General features: G+C 36.7%; 2 protein-coding genes across 2 annotated transcripts; both read right to left on the bottom strand.

Moving 5' to 3' along the window:
* Positions 1-5,871: 5,871 nt before the first annotated feature.
* LOC116007667 (cytochrome P450 71D6-like) lies at positions 5,872-6,792 on the bottom strand. The gene is made up of 2 exons (XM_031248404.1): positions 6,225-6,792; positions 5,872-5,957 (listed from the first exon to the last, which is right to left on the bottom strand). Exons 1-2 carry the CDS (start codon positions 6,787-6,789, stop codon positions 5,920-5,922), a joined length of 603 nt encoding a protein of 200 aa, XP_031104264.1. The 5' UTR covers positions 6,790-6,792; the 3' UTR covers positions 5,872-5,919.
* Positions 6,793-14,631: 7,839 nt separating this feature from the next.
* LOC116005970 (premnaspirodiene oxygenase-like) lies at positions 14,632-16,765 on the bottom strand. The gene is made up of 3 exons (XM_031246203.1): positions 16,192-16,765; positions 15,763-16,091; positions 14,632-15,264 (listed from the first exon to the last, which is right to left on the bottom strand). The coding sequence occupies exons 1-3, from the start codon at positions 16,763-16,765 to the stop codon at positions 14,632-14,634; spliced, it is 1,536 nt and encodes a 511-aa protein (XP_031102063.1).
* Positions 16,766-21,496: the final 4,731 nt, after the last annotated feature.

Raw genomic sequence — 21,496 nt, 5'->3', positions numbered from 1 at the left:
TTATTTACTTATATCTAAACATTTACTCTCTCTAGCTATATATATATATATATATATATATATATATATATATATATAAAAGGAGAGAGGTGGGGTGCAATGGGAGTCGTTGCCCCATACTGGCTCCGCCCATTTGCGCACCAGATTCTCTCATTTAATGGGTAGCTGGTTCATAATATTTTAAGATTAAAAGATGATTGTGATAAAAGGTGGAATCGTCCACTCTAGCGCTTCCTCACCCCAGTCTGACAGTTTGTCACATCCTAGCCCTATAATTTGTGAGGGATAAATAATGATAAACAATGGTTATACTTTTTTTTTTTTACTGCCCACAAGGAACTCTAGGTTGTGGGGTGTGACTCTTAATTTTTTGTGACAAATTTCACTTAGGTGACTAGTTGAGTTACCTATGTGCAACTAAATTGGCATGATTGCTCTTACCAAATGCAGCTCGACAAATTACGGAGGTCATAAATGTGGTGATTTCATCAACTATATTGATTGGCCTGCCAGCGCCGGATAATGAACGGACACGATCCAACAGACGATGGCTCTCATCTTGCCTGATATAGCTGAAGGAACGTACGATTCTGGCACTGAGGAGTTCCGTCATGCAAACTTTACGCATTTGCCTCCAGTACTCATTGTAAGGACTAAAAACGAGGTTAGATCTATCGTAAAAGATCTCGTCGCCGGCTAGAATTCTAGGTCTACTGACGAAGTCGAGGTCGTGAGTTTTAAGGAACAGTTTGGCTACCTCGGCTGACGAGACCACCACAACAGAAATTTCTCCGAGTTGAAGGTGCATGAGGTCCTTGCCGTACTGTTTGGACAAGTCTCTAAAAGGGCAACGTGTGGGATTGGGCCTACTAAATTGTGCATGTTTCCGATAAGTGGCAGCTTTGTCGGTCCGGGAGGCAACTTCCGGCCGCTTTTCGGCTTCATCCATTGTCTCATCAGGACGAAACTGATAAAGGAAAGAAAGTGGCAGAAAGAAATGAGGCTTACCATTATATTATAGCAAGAAAATTAGCTAGCTTAGCTTAAGCTTAGTTGGAGATATTTCATTAGACTGAGAGCTAGGGGTTTTATAGCCACAAAAGGGAAGAAATAATAAATTACATGACCTTTAATTTCAAGGTTGGCTAAAATTTTGAAAATTTTAAAAACATTTAATTGACGTACTGTATTAGTTTTGTTAGGTTGATTTATTTGTTGCACTGCAATTTGCATTCCTAATGTGGTATATTGTTAAATATAATTGACAAATTTAAACCATATTGGAGGATACGATGGGATATGTACTTTGCTTAAATTTACGGACAATCATCGATATAAACAAAAGTACATGTTGTTAATGTATACATTTTAAAATATCAATTTTTTATTTTAATATCAAAATGATGAATTCCATTAAATTAAAATAATAGAAATAACTTGCTTAAACCTCCACTACTATCCCATCATAAATTGTAACAACTCATTATTCACCTCAAGTACCCATAATGCATAATTTTCATTTACTTTAGTTTTACATTTACTCATTTCTTGATGAACATCTCCCATTTATAATTACTATAAAATAAATACAAATCTCTCAAAAAATTCAACTTAACACAAATACATATGTTAATAATTAATCAACAAACAATTATATAAAATTATATTAATTAAATAAAAAGTGTAAATTATAAATTTTGCTGCAACCAGCAGCAACTTGTTGTTGGTTGCAGCAGGTTGCTGCTCGCAGAATCTTTTTTTTTTTTTTTTTTTTTTTTTTTGTTGCTGTTGAAAATTCTTGTTGCTGTTCGCAACAAAAAAAAATGCTCTATACATCATCAAATAATAATTTTTCGTAGCAAAGTATATGAGTATTTATGAAATGTTTGAAATGTACCGTAAAATTGATGAAAAATTTGTCTGGTTTAGATACAGGAAAAAAAAGTTTGTAGAGAATTTTGAAAAATTTAGAGTTGGAAGGTTGGATTTCATCTATTTATATTAATGAAGAAAAAGTCTACCGAAATCCTACCGAATATGAAAGTTAATAATTTTTTTGAATACCATTAGATATTTAAAGACTCTATAAAAGTCTAAATCGAATACCAGTATACTTTTAAAAAGTTTTTAAAAGTCTGAATTCAATACCGGTAGACTTTTAAAGAGTCCTTCAAAGTCTAAATTGAATACCACTCAACTTTTAAAGTTGATAAGAATCTTTAAAAATCTATATATGAAAGTCATGATTGAATAAACCCCCATAAAATCTACCATTTTAAAAATTTACAAAAGTCATGATTATTTACACCCACATAGTTTTAATATTTTTTTTTAAACCTAGGTTTACCGGATTCATCGGATTATTCGTTGAACCCCATAAACCCATCCCATGGTATTGATCTAGTGTATGAGAAGACTCACTAAATTAAGATTTGTTTCTAACGATAAGGTGGAAGTTTGATTTTGATGACTCTATTTCTAAATACCTTTTTACCCCCTTTTTCATCTATTTTTGTAGTTAAGTGTTGATACTTAGCTTGAGTGAGATTTATTACTTGGTTGTGTGTTTTTGTGGTTATAGGTGAAATTCTTCACAACGAGTGGTAAAGGAAGCATTTTGAATTGCTTTGGATCAATTTTGGTAGCTTAGGATCCCACTCAAGGAGGGAGCATGTTTTGCTGCATTTTTGACATATTACGAACCCTAGCTAGTGTAGAACTTCTCTCTCTTATTTCCATAACAATTTTTAGCTTAGAATAGCCTAGATCTACATTAGAGAACACATTGCAAGCTTTATTTTGTGGATTTGGAAGGGATTCCAACAACTCTTCTTCACCATTTAATAGTAAAACTCTCATTTCATCTTCTTTTCTCTTATTTACTCTTATTGCACTTTTATGATTTCCTTGTTTAATGTTGCTATGTTTACCTTAAATATGAGTGAGTAGTCATTTTTATGGGTTAGATTTGGTGTTTATTGCTTCTATTGATGCTATTTATGTGATTATTGCATAAAGGGGATGAACATCCATTTAGGGTTCTTGAGTTTGAGTTGGGTTATTTATTCTATCTTTCAATGATTATTGCGCAGTGATTATTGTTTGTCTTTGGAAAATCTTCCATCACAATGGGAATTGGATGGAAGATTTGAGCCTTCCCAATCTCAAACCCAATTTCCCTTCTATGGAAATATGGGTAGATTGGAGCTTACAAAGCTTTTGTTCTTAAAGAATTAGGGTTGATACACCATGGGAATGGGGCAACCCTTGTTCTAATCCTTGTGGGAACTTGGATTCTTTAGTGCTTGCCTCAAGAACCTAGGGTTAATGTTCTTTCCCCAATCTAAGTGTCAAATGCATCAAGAGAGTAATACACCTAGTCTAACTCATCTTTCCCAATTGAATTTAATCCTAGATTTAATCTTGTCTTCCCTTTAATCCTAAAACACCAAAAAGACTTTAGTTGTTAAACCTTCAAAACCAAATATGATTTGCTTAGATCCTTATGGATTCCAAGACCTTCGTGCCTAGAGTTTAGGTAACGACTTTCTATGTGCCATAAACCCCAATCCTCGTGGTTCGACATTTACACCCGTTTTCACCATCACCACTAACATTACATCAGATTCTTATTGAGAACATTAAAGATTTGCATTTGGATTTCAATTGGACTCTTTACACACAAAAATATACTCCATATAAATTAGGGTTGAGTATAAAAACACGATTAACCCACTTTAGTCAAATCATTGCAAGTAAAACTAACGCTTCAATTAGTCTTGGGCATTTTCTGAATAGAAAGCAATATTGAAAAGTAGACTGCGGACTTTGAAGTTAAACATGGCTAAAGCCTATGATCGTATGGAGTGGGTTTTCTTGTGTAGCATGCTAAATGCATTGGGTTTCGCAAAAGGTTGGGTGGAATTGATTATGAAATGTTTTACTACTATCTCTTACAATATTATGATAAATGGTGTCAATAGTGGGCAGGTTCTTCCCTCACCTGGACTCAAACAAGGTGATCCCCTGTCGCCCTATTTGTTTATCATTTGTGCTGAGGGTCTATCTTTGTTATTGCAGCAAGCTCAGGCTCAAGGATCTATTCATGGGCGTAGGGTGGCGAGAGGTTCCCTTGCCATCTCACACTTGTTTTTTGCAAATGATAGTTTGCTTTTCTTTAAGGCCAATGTTCAGGAAGCAAGAGTGTGATCAAGTAGTGCCTAACAACTTATGAGAAACTAGCTTGGTTGGCGTGAGTGGCCGTGCATTCTTGTCCCTTAAGAGAGGTTGGGAGTTTGAACCCCCTCTTGTATGGAAAAATCAATTTGGCCAGCATTTTGCCCCTTAATTGGGCCGAGCCGGTGTGAGAACTTTGGTAAATATATATTTGGGGTTACCCTCTTTTGTGGGAAGAAATAAGTTTCTTATATTGAGGATAAGATCAAGCAAAGGATTGGTGCATGGAGTAAGAGGCTCCTATCACAAGCAAGAAAGGAAATTTTGTTAAAAAAATGTAGCCCAAGTTATGCCTACTTTATTATTTTATGAGTGTTTTTCTACTCGCAGACTCCCTATGCTTGGCGATTGAGAGAGTTATGAATAGATTTTGGTGGGGACTGGGGAGCAGATGACGTGAATAATGGAGGAATTCATTGGATGGCTTGGGACTGCCTGCGTGTTCCTAAGAAATTCGAGGGGCTGGGTTTTAAGGATCTACATGTGTTTAACCTGGCAATGATTGGAAAACAGGCCTGACACTTCTTAATTGGATGGCCACAAAGTCTGGCTACGTATTTTCCTAAAACTTCCTTTATTGATGCTACTTTAGGAAATTGTCCTAGTTTCTATTGGAGGAAGGCTACATTCAACGCCATTCTCCTCTCACCACTCGACGAGTTTGTAGCAGCCAGCAATGGGATTCTCACGAGGTGCACTTATGTTGGCATTGCCACCAATACCTGTCGGGATTTAATTTGCACATTTGATTGTTGTTCTATTAGGTTAGTTCCCAGATCTGCTAATGTTCTAGCTCACTCTCTAGCTTCGATGACCTTTCATAGGCTAACATCTTGATTTTTTCAAAGAGTAATTTTACATGTACTCCCAATTTGTACTCTCATTTTATACCCCTATGATTTGACATACTTTAATTGCTCAATTTAGCAGGGGACCATGATATTTATTCATTCATTTTTTTTTCTCCAATCAAATTTGAACATAAATAACATCCAATATTTTTCTTTTTCCAAAAGTCTTGAAATGTGTGTGCTTAATTCGTGAAGGATACTATGACACGTATAGCATCCTAAAACCACTCACAATTTAAATTAATATTTTAAATGTGACATTTCATAATTAATGGCAATGGCATCGCTTCAACATACTTTCTTCCCAAACTTACTTGCTTCAACATACTTTAATTAAGATATCTACTCGCACCCGCTTGTATTTCACACTTACTGTCCTGTTCAGTGTCTTACCTGCAAGCCCAATTGATGGAGTAGAAAGTTACCAATAATATATATAATAATAATAATAATGTAAAATAGCCATCATGAACAATTCAACTCGTTCTATATGCAAGAATACATAATTAAGTCTTGACAATCATTAGGCCTTCTCCAATAGTTAGAAATTTGGTGTAGATTTTGAGGAGATTTTGTAAGTGTGATTAGAAAAGGGAAAATGAGATGGAAGGAAAAAAAGCTAAGGAAAAAACAAAACAAAATAACAAAAACTTAAAAAAAAAAAAATTAGAGGCACAGTGCTTTTTCCTCCCGTGGAGCCCACGTTACTGTTCCAAAACTCCTTCCTCCTGCAAAGTATTCTGACACTCTCTCTGTTTCTTCTTTCCCTTCCGCCTCAACCTACCTTTTTTAAAAAATGTGAATGAACCCCTTATTGGGGAGGGCCTTAGAGTTACTCCATTGTGGTGAATTCTTTGTAAGCATCCGATCCTATCATTTAATGGGCAGTTGTTTCAAAATATTTTAGGATTAAAATACTAAATTGATATCATTGTAACGATAGGGTGGAATCACCCACCCTAACTGGACAGTTTGTGAATGGGTAAATCATGATAAACAGAGATTATATTTTTACTCACTGCTCACAAAGAATCTTTCATTTTGAGAAGTTGCTCAACACTGTCAAATGAGACTCCATTCTTAATTTTTTGTGACAAATTTTCACTTAGGTGACTAAATTGGCATGATTGGTCTTACCAAATGCAGCTCTACAAACTACGGAGCTCATAAATGACGTGACTTCATCAACTATATTGATTGGCCTGCCAGCGCGGGATGATGAACGGACACGATCCAATAGACGATGGCTCTCATCTTGCCTGATGTAGCTGAAGGAACGTACGGTTCTGGCACTGAGGAGTTCCGTCATGCAAACTTTACGCATTTGCCTCCAGTACTCACCGTAAGGACTAAAAACGAGGTCAGACCTTTCGTAAAAGACCTCGTCGCCGGCTAGAATTCTGGGTCTACTGGCGAAGTCGAGGTCGTGAGTTTTAAGGAACAGTTTGGCTACCTCGGCTGACGAGACCACCACAACAGAAACTTCTCCGAGTTGAAGGTGCATGAGTTCCTTGCCGTACTGTTTGGACAAGTCTCTAAGGGTAACGTATGGGACTGCGCCTACTAAACGGTGCATGTTTCCGATGAGTGGCAGCTTCGTCGGTCCGGGAGGCAAATTCTGGCCGGTTTTCAGCTTCATCCATTGTGTCAGGACGAAACTGATGAAGGAAAGAAAGAGACAAAAAGAAATGAGGTTTAACATTATACTATAGCAAGAAAATTAGCTAGCTTGGCTTAGTTTAGCTTAGATGGAGATATTTCATTATAGAAATGAGCTGAGTGCTAGGGGTTTTATAGCCACAAATTAAAATCGAAGAAATAATAAATAGCATAAACTTTCTAGGTGGGCTAAAATTTTGAAAATTTTAAAAACATATAATTGACTAATTAATGAGGTTTGTTAGGGTGATTTGTTGCAGTGCAAGTGGATGATATGATTGATTTATAAGCTTGTGACAAATTTAGACTATATGGAGGTTGATGGGAGATGGGATAAAGCTCGGTACTTGGAGCTCGAAAGAGAGGAAAGGGCAACTGTGAGGGGAAGGGCTAAGGCTCGGGACTTAATGCTTGGAAAGAGGAAAGAAAGAGTCAGAAAGAAATGAGGTTCTAACATTATATTATAGCAAGAAAATTAGCTAGCTTACCCACAAAATCGAAGAAATAATCGAAGAAATATATAATTGATTAAGGAGGTTTGTTAGGTTGATCTGTTGCAGTGCAAGTGAATGATATGATTGATTTATAAGAGCATTCTTAGTAGTGGAGTTATTTCAAGGTTATTGAGGAGTTTTTGTTAGTATGATTAGAAAAGAGAAAATGAGAACGGATGAAAAAAAATCAGAACAAAATTGAATTTAAAAAGAAAAATTAGTTGAACTATCAGGCGCACCTGCCGCGCATAGCGCGTGGCAGTTACTTGCTTTGTTTATATTTCCTTTTTCTTAGGCCCACAAATATCTCTTAATTTGCAGAAGAACTCCACCCTTCTCTCTCTTAGTTTCTCTATCATCCATGTGACAATAGGTCTGACATGAATCCAAATAAAAACCTTTGATAATGATGCTCTAAGCTTGTGGCAAATTTAGACTATATTGGAGGATGCGATGGGATATGTACCTTCCTTAAATAATTAACTTTACCGACAATCATCCACTAATCAAGATAAAAACCCCAAATTAGTTCTCAAGATTCATATGTTAATATAGGCTCTTTGATATATATATATATATATATATATATAGGGTTACACTCCATGCGAACTGTCGCCCAGGTAAGAAATGAGAACGCTCCACAACCGTTCACGTGTCTAGATCAACGAATCAGATGCAATTTTTAAAAAATGACGCGGTGGCATTTTCGTAAATAACTGAAACTTTGGTGCACCTAATTTCACTTACAAGTGCACCTAGTTTCACTTATAAGTGCACCTAGTTTCACTTACAAGTGCACCTATTTTCGCACTTATTTTCACTTACAAGTGCAAGTAATTTACCTTATTAATATTCATGCACATAATTTCGTAAATACTTTCACTTACAAATGCAAGTAATTTACCTTGTTAATATTCATGCATCTGGGTGCAACCTAGGTGCAGCTAGTTATAACATAGGTTGCACCTAGTTATAACATTAGGTGCACTTAATATTGATACTCACTGTACAATTCACTTGCACCTGTAATACATTTTACTTGTATCTGCAATACATTTTTCTTGCACTTGTTCAAGTAATTTACTTTGTTAACATTCATGCACCTGGTTGCAACCTATGTGCACCTAGTTATAGCATTAGGTGCACCTAGTTATAACATTAGGTGCACTTAGTATTGATGCTCATTGTACAATTTACTTGCACTTGTAATACATTTTACTTGCACGTGTGCACCTATTTTTACCTGCAGGTGCAAGTAATTTACCTTGTTAACATTTATGCACCTGGGTGCACCTATGTGCACCTAGTTATAACATAACGTGCACCTAGTTAATTCTTCACTGAAGTTATTTTTAATTCAATTTTTCATAATATTAAATTTAGTATTAGTATATAAAATTTATATATTTAGAAACTACATTAAAAGTACTATTAAAGACAAAAAATCAAATTTAAAAATAATTCAAAATTACTAAAGAAATAAACAATGAAGAAATAGTTGGTTTGACCAATAAATAGTAAACAGGACATGTAAAATGGGACAGATGGAGTATCTTTCTGTGTAGTGCAGTTCGTTGGGGGTGCTCTCACCATGCTCTATGTGAGAAATTAAATGAATGGAGATTATATTGCTGATATATATATGATGCATCCATTTCAATTCTTCTTTTCCCATCTCGGGCAAAGGGGGAATATGTGTACGTGTTGGGGTGATGGGGCTTATGAAAATAATGAACAAAAACATAAATTGATTTATTCTCCAAAATCACTCCCTATTATAACATTTATGGTTGCCTCCAGTAATTTTATGTTGGGCAAAATAAAAATAAAAAAAGAGCCACAAAATTTCTCCTTTGTTTATAGAGATAAAACTAATAATTCCTTAGGCTGGCACAGCAGCAGCACCGCCACCAGGAGCAGCAGCACCGCCACCACAAGTAATTGGTGGAACTTGCTTTCCGGTAAGAGTAGGCTTCACATTAGAACAAACAGTTTTGGCAGCACCTCCTTTGAAAGTCAAGTTAATGTCGCCCACCTCTACTCCTTCGCATGGCACCCCGCTACCTAGTTTATAATGTTGTTAATTCTTTCTTCGCTAAATGCCAGTTTCTTGTAGTGATGTTCGCAATAGCAATAGCACCTTGTTGTTGTTCGCAGTCCCAAATTGTTATTGCAAATAATAGCTCTTTTGCTTGATGCCTAACAGTATATTCGGTTTATTTTATTTTTATATATTATTAATATTATTTTTTTATTTTATTTTTATTTTATGCAACTACTAATTACTTTTTTAAATATTTTATTTGATCAATTCTGTTACTATCGATAAAAATAGTTATGTTAAAAATGTTAATGTGGGTGAAACTATATAATAAAAAGAATTTTAAGATATATTATACGTAGTAACATCTTTTGTAAGAATTAAAATCTTTGAAAGTTTGTAAGATGTTTTAATTTAGAATTTCAATGGCTTTTGTAGACTTTTTAAAATAAAAAGTTAATAAAAATTTGTGAATGTTTTTTATATAGACTTTTTTTTTCTTTTTGAGAAATTTTTATATAGACTACTTATATATAGTGTTACAAAGTTTACAAAAGTTTTGAACATACTCCATGAAAATGAATAAAAGTTAATTAAAATCTTTTATTTTAAAAATCTACATAAGTTATGATTGAATACATTCTCCTTATTTTTTTTATTTTTATGTTTTTTAAACCTAGGTTTACCGAATTCATTGGATTATATCTTGAAGGGCCAATTTTGAGCATGTCTAACATGAGCGACTGCACATAGGTTCATTATTTTAGCGAATCCTTTAGGATTCATTATTTTTTTTATACATTATAGATCAAACTAATTTTTATTGACCCAGAGGTTTGAGCAAAATGAAGTATATGAAGGAACTTTTTTTTTTTTTGTTTAGTTCTGACAAGTTACAATCAATGGCTGATATGGATTTGAAGTCTTGTTGCATTTGTTTAGAAGCAACTCTTAAGAGAGATGAACAATGTGGTGATATTGATCGAAATGAATCGTATTTTGCGCTAAAATTGCTTAGAGAGATTTTATCGAAATAAAAGATAGGGGCAGTGAGTATATTGAATTCATTGAAACAGATGAGTTGTTTTCCAAATGCTACTATTGCATATCAAAGTTGAAATTGTTGAAATCGTTCTTACGATCAAATATGTTGCAAGAAAGACTCAATAGATTAGCTTTAATCTCCATTGAAAATGAGCTTTTGGAAGAAGTTGATATCAAAAGTTTGATAGATGATTTTACGTCTAAATATCCACAACGTATGTCACTTTTTAAATAAAATTTTATATGTATTTTTTATACAATATTTATATTCTAATACAACTTTTTGAACAACTATAATTTATATATAGAAATTACTTGAAAAAAAGGTCTTAAATTAAGATATTGCACAAGGGCTCAATTTTTATTAGAACGATCATATCTTAAACCCCATAAACTCATCTCATGGTATTGATCTAGTGTATGAGAAAACTTACTTAAGTCTTGCTTAATTAAGACAAGGTGAAAGTTTGATTCTTATTGCGACCATTAAAGATTTAGATTTAGATTTCAGCTCGACTTTTTATACAAACAAAAATATACTCCACTACAGTCGTTATACCATGGACCATGGTACACAATTAATGCATTGTGGACCATGGATTATGACTGATACTGCAGTTGTGTTGAACGGATACTGCAGTTGTGTTGAAAAGGAACTGTAGTTGCGCGGAACAGAGGCCGTTTTATCCGTTTGGAATTGCAGTTGTGTTGAACAGATACTGTAGTTGCGTTGAACTGATACTGCAGTTGTGTTGAACGGATACTGCATTTGTGTTGAACGAATACTGCATTTGTGTTGAACAGATGAACGGCCTCTGTTCCGCGCAGCTGCAGTGATACGCAAGCGTATCGTTGTACCTTTCGAGCAAGTACGACTCCTTAGTTACGAGCTTCGAGTGCACGTAAAACTCCAAAACAAAGGCAATAATTAAAACAATGCTTTTCTTCTTACTGCAACAATGGAGATGAATACAATATATAGAAAACTTATTGAATGTAAATACTTTAATCTTTCCTTGCTAGCATGATTCTTTCCTTTTCTGTGATATCATATGATCTTCTCAATCCCTTAATTATAGACATAATCATTTGTCATCCATCCAGCCTTTTTCTTCTCTCTATTTGTCTTCCTCAAATTAATGTTCCTTCCTTGTGTAGTAGTGTTTTCCTTGTCTGGTTCAAAAGATTCAAAAGCTTGTGGTATGATAGTTGGCGTAACACTCTCGGCCCCATTGGAAACCACCTTGTCCTCAAGGTGTTGGTTGTCAAAAAACTTGGTGATGACAGCAGCAGGTTCCCATGTCGCATCAGCTGGACCACCATCGCTCCATTGTGTTAATATCTGCTCTTCCTGTCTTCCATTACGCAACACAGTTCGAGTATCTACCAAAGCCACAGGTTTAGAAACTGGTTTACCATCCAAGAATTCAGCTGGGAGAGGGATGACGGTCGGTAGAGGTGCAGATGTTCTGACCGGACGTAGCAACGACACATGAAACACTGGGTGTATCTTTGATGTTTCTGGCAGCTTTAAACGATATGCTACAGCCCCAATTTTTTCGATAATCGGAAATGGCCCATAGAAGCGGCATGCTAACTTCTGGGATGATCGTTTAGTCACTGAGTGTTGCCGGTATGGTTGGAGTTTTAATAGCACTTCATCACCTATCTGAAAAGATAGGTCCCTACGCTTGGAGTTTGCCTGTTGTGTCATCCTGTGTTGTGCATTTAACAGATTGGCATGGAGTTCTTTTATCAATGCATCCCTTTCCACAAGCATTTCATCAATTGTGGCAATCTTAATGGTATTTGCTGCGTAGCGCGAGATTGTGGGTGGAGGACGACCATAGAGGGCTTGAAAAGGAGTCATTTTAATTCCCTCATGATAGGTAGTATTTATACAATATTCAGCCCAACAAAGGAAATCATACCAACGCGTCGGGCGAGCATGTGTAAAAGCTCGGAGATACTGTTCTATGCCTCGATTAACCACCTCCGTTTGCCCATCAGTTTGGGGGTGATATGCCGTGCTTCGTTTGAGTGTAGTACCGCTAAAACGAAAAAGCTCTGTCCAAAAGGAACTCATAAAAACGGGGTCACGGTCAGAGACGATTGAGTCTGGAAAACCATGCAATTTTACCACCAAAGTTGTGAACAAAAAAACTGATAGCAAATTCGTGGTCCTGCAGCTTCAACGGGGTTGATTTACACAACATATTACACAGCAGAGAATCGCCATTGCCAATGTAGACCCGAAATGGCTTAACGACAGTGAGTGGAAGTGCTAGATTCTCCGCAACAGTGGGGTGGATCCAACATGTCTTTCTGTGTGGGCATGGATGGCAGTGAGGTTCTCATACTGTCAATGGTCTGCTGAAGTTGATGCATGGATCGTTGCAAGGCTTGTGTGCTATGATGTGTAAAAATGGCTTGTTGATTAAGTTGTTGTTGCAACGCAGAGATGGATGCTTCCCAAGGTTGTTCTGAAGGATTCTAGTTACCATCTTCGCTAGCAACATGGGGGTTTTGAGTGGTGTTTGAAGTTGACATGGTTGGTAGGCAATAAAACGAGAGGTGAGGACAAAAATGAAAGCACCAATTGATACGCAAGCGTATCGTTGTACCTTTCGAGCAAGTACGACTCCTTAGTTACGAGCTTCGAGTGCACATAAAACTCCAAAACAAAGGCAATAATTAAAACAATGCTTGAATTCTTCTAACTGCAACAATGGAGATGAATACAATATATAGAAAACTTATTGAATGTAAATACTTTAATCTTTCCTTGCTAGCATGATTCTTTCCTTTTCTGTGATATCATATGATCTTCTCAATCCCTTAATTATAGACATAATCATTTGTCATCCATCCAGCCTTTTTCTTCTCTCTATTTGTCTTCCTCAAATTAACGTTCCTTCCTTGTGTAGTAGTGTTTTCCTTGTCTGGTTCAAAAGATTCACAAGCTTGTGGTATGATAGTTGGCGTAACATGTAGTTTTTTTTCAACACAACTACAATATCTTTTCAACACAACTGCAGTATATGTTCAACACAATTACAGTATCAGTCATGACCATGTTCTTGCGCCATATAAATTAGTGTTGAGTATAAAAACGAGATTAACCTCCGATTTAGTCAAATCATTGCAAATAAAACTAACGGTACTATGACACGTATAGTATTGATTCAGTTTTTCAAAGTGTTGAAATGTGTGTGCTTAATTCGTGAAGGATACTATGACACGTATAGTATCCTAAAACCACTCACAATTTAAATTAACATATTAAATGTGACATTTCATAATTAATGGCAATGGCATTGCTTCAACATACTTTAATTAAGACATCTACTCGCATGAATCGTCATATATTTTAGATTAGGAGTATAATAAGCATAATGTTATATAATAAAGTATGAAAGAAGATCGACAAGAATAAAAAGAAGGAAAAATCATATCTTATTAATCATCATTTAATTCAATATTTACAAAATATATAACGTTTTAATCAATTTATAAATTTAAAAATAATGAAGAGATATTCACAATAAAAGTCATCTAATAATGTCCACATTTATTTATTTGTGGTTAAAAGTCATAATCAACAAGTTCCCATCTATATTAGAAAATTGTGATTACATATTTTTTTAAAAGACTTTCTTAAAATTGATAACAAATTTATTTTGTGCGCCGAATGAGAATGTTAACATTAAAATTTTGAGAAAAAAAAATAAAAGTTGAGAATAAAATTTGATAATAGTAATATTTTTCCTAATTTGCCAAGCCAATAGAAGGTTTTTTACTATTTATCTTTTTTAAAGAAATAAAGTCCAAGTACATTATCAGACAACAAAATGAAATTTTCTCTTTTAGAATTTTAGTTTTTGAACTTTACTTTTTTGAGGTGCATCCGTTTTTGAACTTTACTTTTTTGAGGTGCATTTGTAAGTACAGAGTATCATAAATGGACTTTGTAGCTTTGTGCGGTGCACTTTAAAATTCACACGTTTGCACCTAATCCTACCCCTATGTGTGTGTGTATGGACACATTCAAGTGAGAATAATGTTTCTAGTTAAAAAAAATGCAAAATAATCATTCCTATATCCGAATGATCAACGGTTCAAAAATAAGGGGAATTGACGAAAATACAATTACAATTTCGTAATTATTATAGATTTATAATTATTCTTGATATATAAACAGAAAGAAGTTGTAGTTTTAATTTAATTACATGACAGAAAGTGCATTATTCTGGATGTTATAATACATCAATATGAGCCAAATATGCATACGAGTAAACAATGATAGTTAAACAGCAGCAAGAGGGGCAGGAGCAGCAATCAATAAAAGGTCATTCTTTGGCTTTACGACAATTCCAGGTTTTTCCCCAATTTCCAGTCCATCAGGTGTTATTCCATGTGGAAATTTCCAATCAAAGTGGTAGAGCAAATATGCCAAAGGAGTCTGAACATTTGCTAACCCAAATGAAATGCCTGGGCATATCCTCCTTCCTGCCCCAAATGGCATATATTCCAATTGGCTTCCATTGTAATCCATGGGATTATCCTCGAATCTCTCTGGTTTAAAGCTCTCCGGATCTTCCCAGTACTCGGGATCTCTACTCATCGCCCAAGCGTTGATGATTAATCTCGTTTTGGGTGGAATAGTGTATCCACGGACTAGAGTTTCTTTCTTGCACTCCCTCAAAATCATGGAACCCGTGGGGTGAAGCCTCAACGTTTCTTTGATGACTGAACTCAAGTATTGCAGCTTTTCCACATCATTCTCGTCTAACAACAACGTTTGTTTCCCTTTGAACGCTTGTCTCACCTCGGCTTGTGCTTTGGCCAACACCCTCGGATTCTTCACCATTTCCACCATGGCGCACATGGCGCACGCTGTTGTTGTCGTTGACGTATCCACTCCTCCACCAAACATATCCTGCATCATATCATCACGTACCACAATAATTACAAGCAAAGCAAATATATTTTTTCAAGATTAGATCACAAGATGCTCTAAGTAAACCCTAACTAATGCACCTTTAAGTTTGTACCATACTTATACTAATCTTGCTCAGCTCGCACCAGATTGGTCTAATTAAGGGGCAAAGTCTGACCAATTAAGGGATATATAAAGTCACTCGCAACCACACTGGTTAAAACATATTGGGTAGAGGGCTGGTAAAGGTTAGGCCCATCAATTACTGACTAAGAGGCTATTAGACGGAGGCTGATGAAGGCATCTAAAAGATGTGATGATAATATAATATAAGGAAATAAAATTAGGTCTTTGGTACGCTTTTGACGTAGCAGTAAGCTCTTGATCCTAACAATCAAGTGGTGGCCTAGCACAAAGCTGTTGGGGAGTGGTAAGCACACTTGATATTAACAAAACAAATAAATTGTTTAAAAGTATGTATAGTAAGAGATGACGTACGAGAATTACACATTTGATGTTGTCGTCTGTGATGGACACAGGAAGGGTGTTGCTATCCTTGAGCTTTATGAGGACATCAACTATGTCCTCAGCACCTGACTCACCACTCCCCGTTTTGCCGCAATCCAAGTTGTTTCTATGCTCGTTTATGATGTTCCCCATGATTTCGTCAGCTTTGCGCCGAACTTTCACCATCCTACTCTTTTCTCCGGCAAGCAAGTGAAGTATTTTCCAAGAAGGAAACATATCGGCCATGCAAAAGCTACTCCCCAGGATCAATATTTCGTCTATAACCTTAAGCAACTCTTTTGCCTTGTTCAGTGTCTTACCTGCATTATAAAATGATATTTTTACAGATAACATTAAAAAAAAAAAAATTGACTTTAAGTTACGTTGCATATGATTAATTGGACATTATATTTGTCTTACCAAACGCAGCTCTACAAATTATGGAGGTGGTAAAAATGGACATTTCCTCAAATATATTGATTGGCGTGTGGGACGATGAACGGACACGATCCAATAGACGATGGATCTCATCCTGCCTGATGTGGCTGAAGGAACGTACGGTTCTGGCACTGAGGAGTTCCGTCATGCAAACTTTGCGCATTTGCTTCCAGTAATCACCGTATGGACTGAAAAACAGGTCAGATCTGTTGTAAAATATTTCGTCGCCGGCGACAACTCTGGGTCTATCGGCGAAGTCGAGGTCGTGAGTTTTGAGGAACAGTTTGGCTACCTCGGCCGACGAGACCACCACGGCTGAAACTTGTCCAAGTTGAAGGTGCATGAGGTCCTTGCCGTATTTTTTGGACATGTCTCTAAGGGCAACGTGTGGGATTGCACCCACTAAATGGTGCATGCTTCCGATCAGTGGAAGCTTCCACGGTCCGGGAGGCAACTTCCCGGTATTCCGCTTCTTCCATTGTCGTCTGAGGATTAAAGTGATGAAGGAAAGAAATAGGCAGAAGGAAAAGAGGTTGAATGGAAGTTGGAGCTCCATTATAATATATATAGAATGATCTCAACTGAACAAACAAAATATTATTACGGAGTATGTGTTTCTGTCAGTTGGAAGTAGTATTTTGATTAAAGAAATGGGCACACGGGTTTATAACCATAAAAGATAAAAGCTGAAAATCTAGGCTCACAATGGGAAGGTTACGTTACCACTGAACACCCTCTAGATAGTGTCTGCAGATTGGTTTAATTTTCTTGGTCACTCCTTGCATCCGTGCCCAACACTATAGCTCCCCTCACCATCTTCTCATTTAGCATCTAGAAACACCCAACAAGTCCAAACAATGTTCAATCTTGTCACTAGTAACGACTAAAGACCTTCAGTATAATCTAAGTCATGAGCTCGTACCACGTTCCCAATCTCCTGTTTCTTCAACTTTGGGCAGTCTCTTTTCATGTGGCCAATCTAGTTATACGTGCAATGTAACGCCGAATTTCCTTGCTATTTCTGGAGTCTCTCTTCCTAGAATTATCTTCACGGACTTCCTTTTACGGTCCTGACTCCGATCCCCTTAGCATACAAACTGTCACCAATAGAGCCCTTACCTGCATACCAGCCATCAGGGCTGCAGAGATCTCATTATATTTAGGGTGCGTTTGGTTCGCACATGGGAATCGGAATCGGAATGGGTATCAAATACTTGGTAATGGTAATGGGTTTTGATGAAAGTATTTAACATGTTTGGTAATTGAGTGGAATGAGAATGATTATTAATAGTTGAGGAAGAAAGGAGGAAGGGAAATGAAACCCTTATTTAATAAGGGTATGGGTTTTGTCATTAATGGGGTATTCCAAACCCATAGTAGCATTCAGAAAACTTATCAACCAAACACAAACAATCACTTTCATACTCATTCCTTATGCCTAAACCCACCAACCAAACACACCCTTAATTATATCTTTCTCGTATGTTAAAGTAGTCACCAATGTTCAAAGGAATGAAGTAGTCAACATAGTAATATCATTGCCTTGTTTTCATCTCCCATCTTGACATCAAGCCTGGCCAGATATGAAATTATCTAACTGAAGACACTAATATCATATAAAGCAACTAATTCTGAACCCTGCCTTTGCTTTAGATACAATTTATTCGTTAGAGATTTTTTCACCAACTGTATTTTTTATTTGTATTTCCAATATCAATCCTATCTGAGATCCATTTCACGATTAAAGACCAGTGAAACAGTATCACACATTTGTGTGAACCCAAATTATATTTGAAATAGATAATTTATAATTATTGCATTTTAACTATAGTTCTAGAAAGGAGAAGAAAAAACTAGTTCAATTTGGTCACGTCAACTGTTCTTTTATGGCAATTTTCGTTGCATGTCTTGGAAAATTGAACTTCCTATATCATTTTCCTTTCTCAGTAATCTTAATTTTATGCAACGAAAATTAAAACATCTAGAAATATAAGGAAATTATATAACAATTAAAGTTATATATTTAAAGAAATATTAGAAGTCAAAAGTACGTTGCGAGAAAGAAATGAGGACTACCATCTAGGATAGGACTCTGTCTGTGGACAAAATTTATCCAGTAAAAAGGAACAGTCAAAAAAATGTGAATAGAACTTCTGACAAGCGTGAGTTTGAGAGGTAACCCGCTCATGTTAGAGAAGTCTACTACAGGGATTACTCTAAAGTCACCAGACAACATCGCATCACTGTGAGGAGTGTCATTAAAGTCTCTCTCCGGGTCCCCATCCCTTTGATCCAAAAAACATATGAAAATGTGCCAAATTTCAAAAATAAAATAAAATAAAATAAAATGCCATACCTGTCGGGCTAGCATGTCCTGCCCCGTCAAAAAAGCAGGACAGGCTTTGATTTTATGGTCCGTATTTTGACGGGCCGGTAGAAGTCTTTTTTCATTATTTGGCGAGACAACTACAAGCAAATATATATAGGTGAATAAAATTTATGCACCACTCATATAAAGGTTAATTGATATAGGCAAGCAATTATTTAACTAAAAAACAATAGACAAATATTCTGGAGAACAAAAATATTTTCTTGGGTAAATCAACGTTTTAGTCCCTCAAATGTGGCCAAACTGTCAATGTTGTCCTTTAACTCGGTATTCATCGATTTAGTCCCTGAAAATAACTGTTTTTGGTCACATAACTCCATCCGGCCAATTTACGATAAAGGCTCCGATTTGGCAGGGGTAAGTTGGTCTTTTCCTTTCTTCAGTCCTCCATCCTCTTCATTTTGTGGTCAACTCAAGGGTTTCGTGCAGCGTTGCAAGAGAGGGAAAACCCATCAAGAAATCAGTTCATTAATTCTGTTCCAACGGCTCTCTCCCTCTCTCTTTGCGTTTTGTTGGCCGGCAGACGACGAACCAGGCGGCGATGGCGATGGCGAGGCAGTCCGGCGGCGGCGAACGGGAGGTGGCAGCTCCGGTGGTAGCTCCGGTGGTGTCTTCATCTCCTCCGGCGAGCTGATGGCGTCGGCGGCAGCACGAGAGACAGATTAGCGACGGCGAACAGCAGCAGATCGACAGAGCTCGATGGTAGTGGTTGAGTTTTACTCCGGTGATACGCGTATGGGCGGCGGTGAATGGCGATTTCCGGCGAGTACAGGGGCTGCAACGAGCGGTTCTAGTGGCGATCTTTCCCCCCTCCAACGAGCTCTTCTTCCTCGGTGGGCAGCAGGTTGACGGTGGCTTGGGGTTGCGGCGGCCAGGTAGAGCTCTCCCAGCGGCGATTATGGTTGTTCATGTTAGATGGAAACAGAGGTTGAAGATGGATTAAGTGTGTCTGTCACAAATTCAAGCTCTTATGGATCTCACTGTGAGCATAAATATAATATGTGCAGTCCAGCTATCAGCTTAGGCTTTTAGTTGAGATGGAGCACATGCTTTAATTTGGTATCAGAGCCATGCAAAAGATCATGGGTTCGAATCTTCGCGTCACCCTCAAAAAAACTCACTTCTCTTCAATCTTCTCTTACTTTTCCCCAAACTCTTCTGCACCCCCCAATGGCATCACTTAGATCTCAGAATAGTAGTTATAAACCACCAAGTTTGAGTAAAGAGCGGACAAACCACCAAGTTTGAGTAAAGAGCGGACAAATCAGACTCAGAATAATGGTAAAGTTGAGCCCTTGAAGAAGCCTTTAACTCTAAGCCCAACTGTGAATACAACAACTGAACCCTCTTCTTATTCTTCTGCAAAGAATCAGTCCCAGTATCGTAAAGTTGGAGCCTTGAAGGCAAATTAGACTACTTTTTGCAGTCCATCTCCGTCGTCTTTCCCACCGGTGCACCGTAGGTGAACCCCAGAACTCACAGTCTCAAGAAACCCGCCGACGCCCCTCTCATTCTCTTATCACAAGCTGGGTAGCTCCAATGGAGGAGCTCTTGCCAATAGCGGGTCGAAAATACCTCTGTTTCGGAGCAAAATGAAGAGGGAGGGAGAACTGAAGAAAGGAAAATACCAACATACCCTTGCCAAATCAGAGCCTTCGCCGGAAATTGGCCGGATGGAGTTATGTGACCAAAAACAGTTATTTTCAGGGACTAAATCGATGAATACTGAGTTAAAGGGCAACATTGACAGTTTGGCCACATTTGAGGGACTAAAACGTTGATTTACCCTATTTTCTTCAATTCCTCCTATTATTTTGCAAACATGTTCACAAAAGATGAAAGATATCATTCACATGATTTCACGGGAAAATTGATCATTCTGGTGCAAACATAATCATTATCCTCCAAAGGTGATATGATAGAGCATGCACATGATTTCACGGGCAAGATAATACTCATTTTGCATAAACAAGGATTGAAGATTTCAATTCATACTCGAATGCATCTATATAGATGATCATTGTGTACAAACAAAGTAATAGATTCCAAAATAAAATGCACAATACAAGATATATATCAAAGCACCGTTTATCACAAGAGATTAGGATGGAGACTCGTGTTGATAATGTATTATATAATTTTGACCTTCTTTAGTTCAATCTGTCGGGATGATTCAATAGTAATCGTATGCGAAAAACATAGTAGAGAGAAGAGAGAAGAGTAAAAGTAAAGGAAAACTAGAAAGTGTAATAACTCATCAACCTATTCATTCCATTGATCAAAGTCTTCATATATACATACAAAGTGATAACCTACAACATATAACATTAATAGGGAAAATGAAGGGATTGAAGAGCATACATTCTAGAGATGTCAATTAGAAATGACAAAAGAAGAGCATACATTCTAGAGATGTCAATTAGAAATGACAAAAGATGAATGGGTCACGCTTGTGTGAGACCGTCTCACGGATCCTTATTCGTGAGACGGGTCGGGTCGGGTCAAAGCACCATGCAAATGTCATACTTATATGTGCAAATGTCATACTTATATGCTCAAATATAACACTAATCAAGAATACAATTTTTGTTACTTATAAGAGAAAAAGTAATACATTTTTCATAATAAGTAATGTTGACAAGTGCCCCTTACTTATAAGGGCAAACATAATACTTTTCAGGAAAAATGTAATACTTTTAAATCGAAATGTAAAAGTATTGTATTTTCCCTTAAAAATATTACATTTACCCTTATAAGTAACAAAAATTTTATTCCTAATTAGTATTACATTTGAGTATATAAGTATGACATTTGTGCATATAAGTGTTACATTTGCATCTTGACCCGACCCGACCCGACCCGTCTCATGGTGAGACGGTCTCACACAAGTTTTTGCCA

This window comes from Ipomoea triloba, chromosome 15 (genome assembly GCF_003576645.1).
Source record: "Ipomoea triloba cultivar NCNSP0323 chromosome 15, ASM357664v1".
NCBI classification, from domain to species: Eukaryota; Viridiplantae; Streptophyta; class Magnoliopsida; order Solanales; family Convolvulaceae; genus Ipomoea; species Ipomoea triloba.
This window is presented reverse-complemented; position numbering and strand designations above follow the sequence as displayed.

Excerpts from the sequence above, each read along its gene's own strand:
- LOC116005970 (XM_031246203.1), bottom strand. The coding sequence starts at position 16,765 with ATGGAGCTCCAACTTCCATTCAACCTCTTTTCCTTCTGCCTATTTCTT. Across the intron at positions 16,092-16,191 it reads AATTTGTAGAGCTGCGTTTG|GTAAGACACTGAACAAGGCA; the intron begins GTAAGACAAATA and ends TTTATAATGCAG. Across the intron at positions 15,265-15,762 it reads ACATCAAATGTGTAATTCTC|GATATGTTTGGTGGAGGAGT; the intron begins GTACGTCATCTC and ends GATATGATGCAG.
- LOC116007667 (XM_031248404.1), bottom strand. The coding sequence starts at position 6,789 with ATGTTAAACCTCATTTCTTTTTGTCTCTTTCTTTCCTTCATCAGTTTC. Across the intron at positions 5,958-6,224 it reads AGTTTGTAGAGCTGCATTTG|GATCGGATGCTTACAAAGAA; the intron begins GTAAGACCAATC and ends ATTAAATGATAG.